The following is a 10,517-nucleotide window of genomic DNA, read 5'->3' on the forward strand; positions in this document are numbered from 1 at the left end:
AAAGGAATCATATAAATTCAAACAGTCATTTTACATGTACTAAATTTCTTGCACAGAGGGGGGATATTGTTGCCAAGGAGACAAAAGCAACTGGTTAGCTACAAATTAAGCCCTCTAAAAAATTCCTTAACAATTTCTTTTCCAGAATATTACATGCTACTACTCCAGCTTTTACAAAAGCCAGTAAGATTACTTTAATGCGGCCCCTGAAATTTGGTTTATATTTATAATGTCACTAACATTTCTTAGCTCACAAAGTAGGAAGACTAGAAGTCAAACAATCTCGGTTCTAGTTTCAACCCTATCACTTAATAGCACTATGTCCTCGAGCAAGTCATTTTCTTTTTATGAGACTAAGTTTCTTTACTTGAAAAATAAAGATAGCTACTACCTAGCCATAGTCCTGGTGTGGTGGTGCAGAATAACTCACTGGATAACAAGGCCAGTTTGAACCACAAGTTTGGCAGTTTCAAGTCCACCAGCCACTCTTCGGGAATCCCTACACAGGATGGCTATGGGTTGGAACTGACTCCACAGAATTTAACAACTACCTAGCCTATCACACAGGTTTGCTGGGACTATCCAATGATAATGGCATCATTTTACAAAGCTTGAAACACTATACCAATAAATTCAAGGAATTAGCACTAACATTTTCCAAAATTAATGAAGCCATTTGTGCTCTGTACTATTCACGACTAAATGTAAAGTCAAATGGAGTATTAGAAAAGCATGAACAAAATAATTTAATATTGACTGGTATAGTAGTAAAGGAGTCCTGGTATGGTGCTGCAGAATAAGCACTAGACTGCTAATTGCAAGGTCAGCGGTTCAAACTTACCAACTGCTCCTTGGAAACCCTGTACAGGGTCACTGTGAGTCAGAACTGACTTGATGGCACTTAAAAACAACAGTACAGCAAAAGAGCCCTTATGTAGTGCTGTAAGATAAGCACAGGACTGTTGATTGCCAACTGCAAAGTTGGCAGCTCAAACCTACAAACTGCTCTAGGAAGCTCTAAATAGGGCTGCTATGAGTTGGAACTGACTTGACGTCGCTTAATGACAAACAACAAAGTATGGTAAGAACATGATTAAACTAATGGTAGACCCAAGCTCAACACCAAACTCCACTACAACTGGATAGTTTCTGCAACTTCTTTCAGTCTCTATATAATGAAATTGGAATAGCCATTTCTGTAGAGGTGTTTCAAGGGTGTCTTTTCTATTACACAATGATGATTCAAAAGGGAGTCAGTTTGCCACTTGTTTTTATCTGTACTATATTTTGGTTTAAAAACTGTTAGATGTTTGAAAACTTCTGGCTTACACAGAAGTCTTATATTTTCATCTGCAGACTTTTCATAACCCTAACCTATCCTATCTGTAACTTTGCTTTTCGATATAGACATCCATTCAAAATATCATGGCCAATTCATGCCTCCACATTCTTGTCAATATATGGGAAGTTCAACACCTTTGCTGCTGCTGTTATAGCTGACTGAACAACTCCAGTCTCACCCTAACTCCCCTTTGCCCACTCACCCAAACTTGACCAATACCTAATATCTTAGGTATAAAACTATTTTTAGAAAGTTAAAACTTTAAGCTGGATCAGAAAGTACACACAGTTGTCATGTAAAAGAGCACCTGACTTCTAAGGCAGAAAGACTTGTCTATAATTTGGCAGAATGTATGAAAGTTTCAAAAGGAACAACTAGGAAGGTTGTGGGGAGTTTTAGTCAATCCTTACTGTTGCTAGTGGCCTTTGAGTTGGCTCTCAACTATTGGTGACTCCATGCATAAGGGAACTAAACGTTGTCCATCCTACGATATACCCATGGTTGGTTGTGGATCATTGTGATCCACAGGGTTTTCATTAGCTGATTTTTAAAGTAATACCAGAAGATCTTTCTTCCTAGCCTTTCTCAGTCTGAAATCACCATTTAAACCTATTCAGCAGCATTAACAACACACAAGACTACATTGACAGATGGGTGATGGTTGTACATGACATACACTGGTCAGGAATCAAACCTGGTATCCTACATGGAAGGCAGTAATTCTAACACTGAACAACCACTTTCCCTTAGTCAGTCCTTTAGTATAGGAATGAAAAAGGGGAAGGAGGCAAATACTGGAAGTAGAGCCCATCTGGGTTCACTTCTAATTTGTTGGGGCCCAGTATTAAACAAGGAGCTCTGGTAGCGTAGTGGTTACGAATCGGGCTGCTAATCTCACGGTCAGCAGTTCGAAACTACTAGCTGCTCCATGGGAGAAAGATGAAGCTTTTTGCTCCTATAAAGATTTACAGCATCGGAAACCCTGTACAGGGTTACTATGAGTTGGAACCGACTCCATGGCACATAACAACAAGTATTAGAACAGTCCCATTATTAGGTGAATATGTCCACTTAAATCATAGGCTGATATTTTTAAATGTTTATGTCATCTATTTAACATCCTGTGACGTCATTTTATGTTCACCAAAAATCTGATTCTTTGACTTCCCTTATGGTGCACTTAAGAAAATGCTAGATACAATTCTTGGCTAGAAACAAATTCACTCAGCTATTAGATCTATGGAGTCCTGGTGTGGCACTGAAGGATATGCATTCAACCATAAGGTCAATTTGAACTGCAAGGTTGGCTGTTCAAACTCGCCAGCTGCTCTTTGAAACCCTATACAGGGTCACCAAGGGTCAGAACTGACCCAGTGTCACTTAACAACAATATTAGATCTATGGAGTCCTGATGTGGCACTGTAGGATAAGCACTGGACTGCTAACCACCAAGTCGGCAGTTCAAACCTACCAGTTGCTCCTTGGAAATCCTACATAGGGTTGCTATTAGTTGGAACCGACTCAACAGTACTTGATAACAACAACAGCATTAGATATAAAACACAAATTAATAAATAGCATTCTAAATTCAGAAACCAGTTTCTCCAACCTTAAATAGGCTGACTTCATCATGACATTAGGCAGACTAATAAATTAGCCTGAATGCACAGGAACTGGAGTGTCAGATCCTATACTATGGTAAAATTGACCAGTAGAATGTTACTCCATAAAAACTACACAGACGGTCTGTTGGACTGTTCCAATTAAAATCCTGTCTTGTTGCACTATTTTCTTTTTTTACATTTGCACATATTTTTGTCTATTTAAAGTCATTAAAGAAATACTATAGGAGTCCTGGTGTGGTATTGTAGGATACGCACCAGACTGCTAACTGCAAGGTCAGTAGTTCACATGCACCAACAGCTCCTTGAAAACCCTATATGGAGTTGCTATAAGTTGAATCCAACTTGTTGGCACTTAATAACAACAAAGTACTATTAAAGCCCTTCTATGTTCAGATCTGCATACATCTTTCCAACAATTTCCCTCCGTATACCCAAAGCTCCAGTAGAAGCAAATGTTCTAACTACATACATTGCTGTTGTTACTAAGTGCCATCAGGTTGGTTCTGACTCCTAGTGACCCTGGATAGGGTTTCCAAGGAATGGCTGATGTGACCCTGGATAGGGTTTCCAAGGAATGGCTGATGCGTTTGAACTGCTAACCACAGGGATTATCTTACAGTGCCACAACAGGATTCCAAGTACATACATTACAGTTCCCATATTTCTTCCTCTATTCCCATATTTCTCCTCTTCATGTTAATAAATCTAAATTTTAATAAATCTGAAAATTCAGCACAAATACTAGCATTGTCATGAAGACTTTTCAAAGTACACCAACATTAAAACTAGTAATTCTGTTGACCTCAGTAAGTGGAGAGGAGTCCTGGTATTCTAATGGTTACAGACTTGGTTAACCCAAAGTTTGGCAGTTCAATTCCAGCAGTCAGATGCTGGATGGAGGAGAAAGATGTAGCAGTCTATTTCCATAAAGATTACAACTTTGGGAACCCTACAGGGTAGTTCTACTCTGTCCTATAGGTTGTGAATCAGATCAATTCAATGACAATTGAGTTTGGTTTGGGGTTTAAGCAAGTAGCAAAGTGCCCTCAGATCAATTTATAACTTGTGACGTACCTCACCAAAGGGAGTTATTAAGAATTAGAGGCATCTGGTCAGTCTTTTTTTGAAATGATGAGTATTAACCAGGTGTTAAACTCCGTTTCCATATGCTTGAAAGACAGCATGTGCTGTTAACGTGTAATGCAATAAATGCTACATATATGAGCTATTTAAATCATTATTTTACATTTCTGCACTCTAAATGTCAGTGCATTGGAACACAGCCTAGCTTACCCACAGTATCATATACAATAGCAACATCTGTGTATTTCATTTAAAAGTACTCTCATTAAGAGGGACTATTATTTTATTTTAATTATTATTAAAATTATTTAAATCATTTCCTCTGTAAAGGTATTACTTGCTCTCTGTACTGTTTTGTTTTTGCCCTCCAAATAATGTGCCCAGGTAAATAATACACGCACACATATAACATTCATAGTATGCATAGGAAACTATGAGCGAGGGTGTTGCAAAGCTTACAAAAAATACAATGTTATTATTTGTGTAAAGATATGTATTATATTTGTGAATCTCTATTTCATCTCCTTTTCTACATTCTTTGAAGGTCTGATCCATGACTATTTCATCATTGTATAGCCTATAGATTCCCAGACAGAGCCTTGTGTGTAGAGGGGAACTTTAAATATAAAATAAGAATTTTTCTTCTACTCTCCTCATTTTTTTAATTTGCATCCCATATTCTTACGAATTTTTCCTTAACCATCCCAGTTCACAGATCCTGTCTATTTTGGAACTCTTCCCTACAAAACAGACTGCCTTAAAGTCATTCAATTGCCACCAATACTACCCTAGCTTTATCTTTTATGTGCATATGCATGTTACAGCCTTTTTCTATTTCACTTTACACTAACAATATCTAGACACAACATTTTTTATTTGTTAAAATTCATTTCAACTAACCTTTTAAAAATCAACCAAGAAACTCAGGAAAGTATAGTAAAAAACAGCACCTAAAGAGAACAAAAGACCTTATCTATGGCAATGAAAACTAAACTCCCACAGTTAAAGAACCAAAGGCTTTCACATACATGATAGTTACCAGCAAATTAAATTGTGTTGGGAGTCTACAAGCATCTCTGAATTTCAAAAGTCTTCCTTTTCACTTTAGGGAGACACAAACATAGCCACATTCATTAACTGGCAAGACCAATGAAAGCAGATGGCTTCAAACAAAAACAATTAATTATATTAAAACATGTAAAGACAAATTCCATTTGTAATTTAATTTTTCCCACTGAAGACATTTATATTCAGTTTGTAGTGTACATAATTTGACCCTATGCTAAGTCTTAACTCTTTTATTTCTATTATGTTTCCTCTTCCCTGATGGACAAAAAAACAGAAGAGCATTCTTCTTCACTTCTTTTGTGTCCTTCAACAACAATGGAGGTACTTAATAAATATTGGCAGAATGGCATTAATGTTACTTGTGTTTTGAACACTTTTTGATAATGAATAGGATATCACAGATTCACACACATTATTTTTTTAATTATACCTACAGTTAAATTCTATAATAAGAAAGAGTTCTCTATTTCAGAATCTAAATCAGAACTATTCAGGCTCTTGATACTCAAACTGCGGTATTACCTGGAAGCTCATTCTGAACAGAATTTCAAGACCCACCTCAGGCTTCCTAAATTAGGATCTGCGTTTTTAAGATCCCCAGTGGTCTGTAAGCACTTTAAGGTTTGAAAAGCATTAGTTGAAATGCTCAAGCAATAATTAGAATACCTAAAATGCATATAATCAATTAATGTTAAATCCTTATTATAATTGCTTATTTGTCTTCATAATCCGTTCACTGAAGGCTTGTGGAGGGCAGAAGCCATTTCTATCTTGCTCACCACAAGTAGTCCCTGCCTAATACGGCCTGAACAGTAAGTACCCAGTACTCAAGAAATATTTTTTGTTCACTGCATGAATGACAAAACAAAGTAAAAATAGAACTTTTTCAAAAAGCCAATCATTTAGGACATTTTTAAAAAACATACTAAATTTGCAATTTGGTGTTATTAACTCCGTTTAAAATGTCTTGCCTTCTTTATTTCAACAAGCCCATTTTATGCACTTGCCAAAGCAAAAGCATTGAATCATCTCTCTGTAGGACCCACGAGGGGCCTCTTTTACCAGTGAGATGGCTGCATTTTAATCTGGCTCTGGTAAATCTATCCCATAAGCCTGTACAGGATGTAATCACCACAATTTGGGGAGGATGAAGCAGAGGAGGAAAGGATAAGGCAAAAACAATACTGTATCAGAAGCATCATACGAAAACTGCAAAATGTGATGCTTCGCGCAGGATAGCTGGATACTTCCAGAAAATAACTCCCAGCAAAAGAAATAAACAAGGTAGAGCGCTCTTAGCTTCTCAAGAGCAAAAGGTGATGCTAGAGAATACCAAAAACCCATTGTCATGAAGTCCCTTGTTTCTGACTCATAGCAACTTATAGGACAGACTAGAACTGCCCCAGAGGGTTTGCAAGGCTGTACATCTTTTAGGGAACCACATCTTTCTCCACTGAGAGGCTGGTGGGTTCGAAAAGTCAACCTTTTGGTTAGCAGTCGAGTGTTTAACCACTGCATCACCAGGGTACCTTACTACACTAGGGCTGATATAAGACTAGAAACTACCTAGCGACAGAAGATGGAAACACACCAGCCCAGAACTAAAGCGGATAGCGATTAGAAAGCCAGAAGGGTGCCAAAAACCACTTTCAGGTTTGCAGAGAAGGAAGTCAAGGGAGGAGAAAGAGGAAAGGAAATAGCTGGGTGAAGGGTATAACTTAACGATGAGGATGATGCTTTGTTATTCTTGTTTTGAAAAAGAGAGTGACACGCACTTGATGAAGGGGTGAAAGGTGAGGAAGACTGCAATTTAGCGCACTGCAAAAGGAAGCGACTGCAATGTCCTGCCCAGCTCAGACGGTCCGACAGAAGAGCCCCGGTAAAGGTGGGTGGCAACGCCCGGCTCCGCTTGCCCCCGCCCCATGGCCCAAGCCATCTCCTTGGAAGCCCGCAGAACACTGGGTGGGGTCGGCAACGAGCTGTGTGTGGGAGAGTGTGCATGACCAGGGGACGGATGCTAGGTTGACCAGGTACCCACCTTGTCCCAACGGAGCCACTGCCCGATGGCCGTGTCTAGCTGAGGGTCCCCGGTGTGGTAGTGAGTGTGGAGCAGGTTGAAGTTCAGGTCCCCCTCTGAATTTTCAGCCATGGCAGCCAGACTGGGGTGTGCGGCCCTAGGGGGCTACGTAGTCACTGAGTAGGCGACGGGGATCCCCTGAGGTGTGCTCACCAGGGTCTGGACGCCCCCTCCTCACTGAAGGGCATCGGAGACAACCGCCGGGTATTTGCTCTAGCTCCTGCTGCAGCTTTGCGGGACGCGAGAAAGAGGGATACGACCTCACGCTCCCCACCAGATAGAAAAGCTCTAGGTTTCTGGGCTGGACTGATTGGGGCGGTCCAGCGGCCAGAGAACAACAACAGTCCCAGATGTCTGGGTCGTGGCCGGCGCTGCCGCCGCACTTGCTGCCTTTGGCCCCGCCTTCCCACCGTAGACCCCGCCCCTTCCCGCCCCGGAGGATTTAAGGGCCCCCCTGGGAGTAAGACACACGAGCCCAGGAGCGCGCTCTTGGTGTCTCTGCTGCGGTACGAGTTTAGGAATCAACAAGGTGGTGATGAATTGGGGTACGGTGCTTTTTATTTTTCAGTTTGTCTGACGCCAGGCGTATTATTCTTGTTAGCAAATCCACACATAGCCTTGAGTTTCCTTTCCTCTGTATGCCGTCACAACCATTAAAGAGCGCCCCGCCTCAACGATTGTTCTGCGGGCCCCGGGAGCGCGCATTGTCTATCTCCTTCAACCCCCAACCCTCGTCCTCCGCCTTGGTGCATGTATTTGGCGGCGAGGGTACGCTGCTGTTCCCGCAAGGCCTCACGGGAATTGTAGTTCTTTCCTTCCCCCCAAAGCCTGAGGAAACAGCCGCTAAGACTACGACTCCCGGGAGTCTTGCTCCCTCTTATTTTCCTCAAAGGAAAAAGATCTAGCTCGAGGCTGTTCCCTTCGGGCACGCCCGTTCCTGTTAGGCTGTGTGCAGTGTGGCTCTGGGATTAAACAGTTAATTAAATTAAATTCAACAATTAATGATACCGTAAATAACAAATAGTACTTTTTCCGTGGTTTACTAATCGCGTTCTGTCTCTTCAACCATCCTGTGAGGTAGGTGGGCGTGATACATCTCCATTTTACACACAGAAGAAAGTGACCCTCTGAGACAGGAACAGACTTTTTTCAATGTCATCGAGTTTGTATATGATGGAACCTAGTTGCTTTGCTGCTGCAGTGGACTAGGGCCAGGAAGAGCAAGATTACTGGAAAATAGGATAACTGTTAGGAGGAAAGAAAGGTTGGCATTTAACTTAAACAACATTGTGTGAAACTTGTAAGAGACAGGCAAAGGGTGATGAATGAGGAAGAAGAAATTGGTTTTCCCAAACGGAAATGATTTTCTATTTCTTCTTATCTTAGCCTCTTTTATGAAATGCTCGCTTTTCAAGCCACACAACTTGAGGTCAGAGAGGTGCTGAGAAGTGCTTAACGTGTGACTGACACCCGAATGCTCAGGAGTTTCTTCCTTTGACCCTTAACAGTGGCTCTGCTTTTGATCAAGTATCTTACAACTCTTCCCCTAGTCAGCTTTTTTTGTAAAGCGGATGTACTGATATTACCAGCTGTACAGTAAATTAATAAATGACTCTAGAAGTACTATGTGGTTCAGAGATAAAAGAACTAATTAAAAAATACAAAGTTTTACTTTCTTACCTTTAAAATGTATTTACCATAATAAAATCCAAACTAGCAAAGTACAGAAAAATGATGTAGCTATGCCAATTCCTGAAAAATAACCTGCCATAGTTGGGAGTTACAGTTTTTGCTAAGCAGTTGGCTGTCTCCTTAGTAGAGTCAGCAAACTATTTAATCACACAAGCCCTGTGAAATAATCATGTGTCCTGGAGAGAAATTCATCCTTCACTATCATTGCTGTTTTTATGCATGGCAAATATTAATGTGCTATTTACTCTATATTAGGCATTGTATTAGGAGCCCTGTGGTGGTGCAGTGAGTTAAGCTTTAGCCTACTATACCCCAGGTAGTTATTATGTGATGTGGAGTTGGTCCTGATTCACAATGACTCTATATAGGATTTCCGAGGAGTGGCTTGTGGGTTTGAACTGCTGACCTTGTGGTTAGCAGTCCAGTGCTTTTCCTATAGTACTACATCAGGACTCCATACCCAAGGTGGTAGCAGTGTTAAAGTTCTGATTCAAAGTGACCCTGTATAGGATTTCCAAGGAGCAGCTCGTGAATTTGAACTGCAGACCTTAAGGTTCGAACCAACCTTGTGGTCCAGTGCATTATCCCACAGCACCACACCAGGACTCCATACCCAAGGTGGTGTTGTGAAGTGCCATCGAGTCGGTTCCAACCCATAGCAACCCTGTATAGGGTTTGAGAGGAGCAGCAGGTGAGCTTGAACCACCGACTTTGCAGTCTGGCGCATTAGCCCACAGCACCACACTAGGACTCCTGTAAGATTTGCTGTCTTGAATATAGACATGATGGTGGTGGGTTTTGGTTTCTGAGCATTATGCATTATGTTAGGAGCTGAGGCAGTAAGAATTTATTTAATAAAATTGTCCTTTTAAGAAATAAAATCCATCTGAGGGGACAAAATGATAAATAGAGAATACTTGCTATAGACAACGTTAAGTAATGTAGAGTCTGAAGTGGTCAATAAAAGCATCAAGAGGAAGGAAGGACCATATACTAGGCTTTGAGGAACAAAAAATAGAGGGGAGGAAAGTAGAGGGCATTTCAAATCCATAGGCCAGTGCTTCTTAAATCTCTCTCCCTAGGAATTTGTATAAAATGTGTATTACTGAAAAAACTAAAGGGCATTTTAAACTCATACGCCAGTGGTTCTCAAATCCCTCTCCCTAGGAATTTGTATTAAATGTGTATTACTGAAAACACTAAAGGGTATTTCAAATCCACAGGCCAGTGGTTCTCAAATATCTCTCCCAAACAAAGTGGACGGGAAAACAATTAGGCAGGTTTTCATGGGCTAAGTGGGACAGAGGTAAATAATGATGTATGCACAACCTTGGAACAACAGGGATCTGGGATACAGGGATTGAAACATGGTTGGAATGGGGAAAAGGGGCGAAATAATGTTAAGATGTTTGGCTGTCTTTTGAATCTTGGTTTCCCTTGCATACCATTATAAAATAAACACTTGAGGGGGAGAGAAAGGAATAGCCAGAAATATCACCATGGAAAGCTTGTAAGTCTGTCTTCTGCCTATAACTGATTGGAATACCTAAAATGGGATTACAACGTGCCCAGTGAAGGAAGCTTCCTGTGGAGCCTCTGCATTACATTAGACCATAGGTGGAAGCCTGAA

General features: G+C 40.7%; 1 protein-coding gene across 1 annotated transcript in view; it reads right to left on the minus strand.

The window, feature by feature from the left end:
* The window catches only part of PGM2L1 (phosphoglucomutase 2-like 1), a 53,913-nt gene extending 46,370 nt beyond the window's left edge, over nucleotides 1-7,543 (minus strand). The window contains exon 1 of the mRNA XM_006875411.1: nucleotides 7,157-7,543. Within this exon, the coding sequence (XP_006875473.1) occupies nucleotides 7,157-7,267 (111 nt within the window). The 5' untranslated portion in view covers nucleotides 7,268-7,543. The remainder of the gene's footprint in view (nucleotides 1-7,156) is intronic.
* Between the last annotated feature and the right edge of the window lie 2,974 nt (nucleotides 7,544-10,517).

The sequence above is a fragment of the Chrysochloris asiatica genome, unplaced genomic scaffold (genome assembly GCF_000296735.1).
Source record: "Chrysochloris asiatica unplaced genomic scaffold, ChrAsi1.0 scaffold00326, whole genome shotgun sequence".
Classification (NCBI taxonomy): Eukaryota; Metazoa; Chordata; class Mammalia; order Afrosoricida; family Chrysochloridae; genus Chrysochloris; species Chrysochloris asiatica.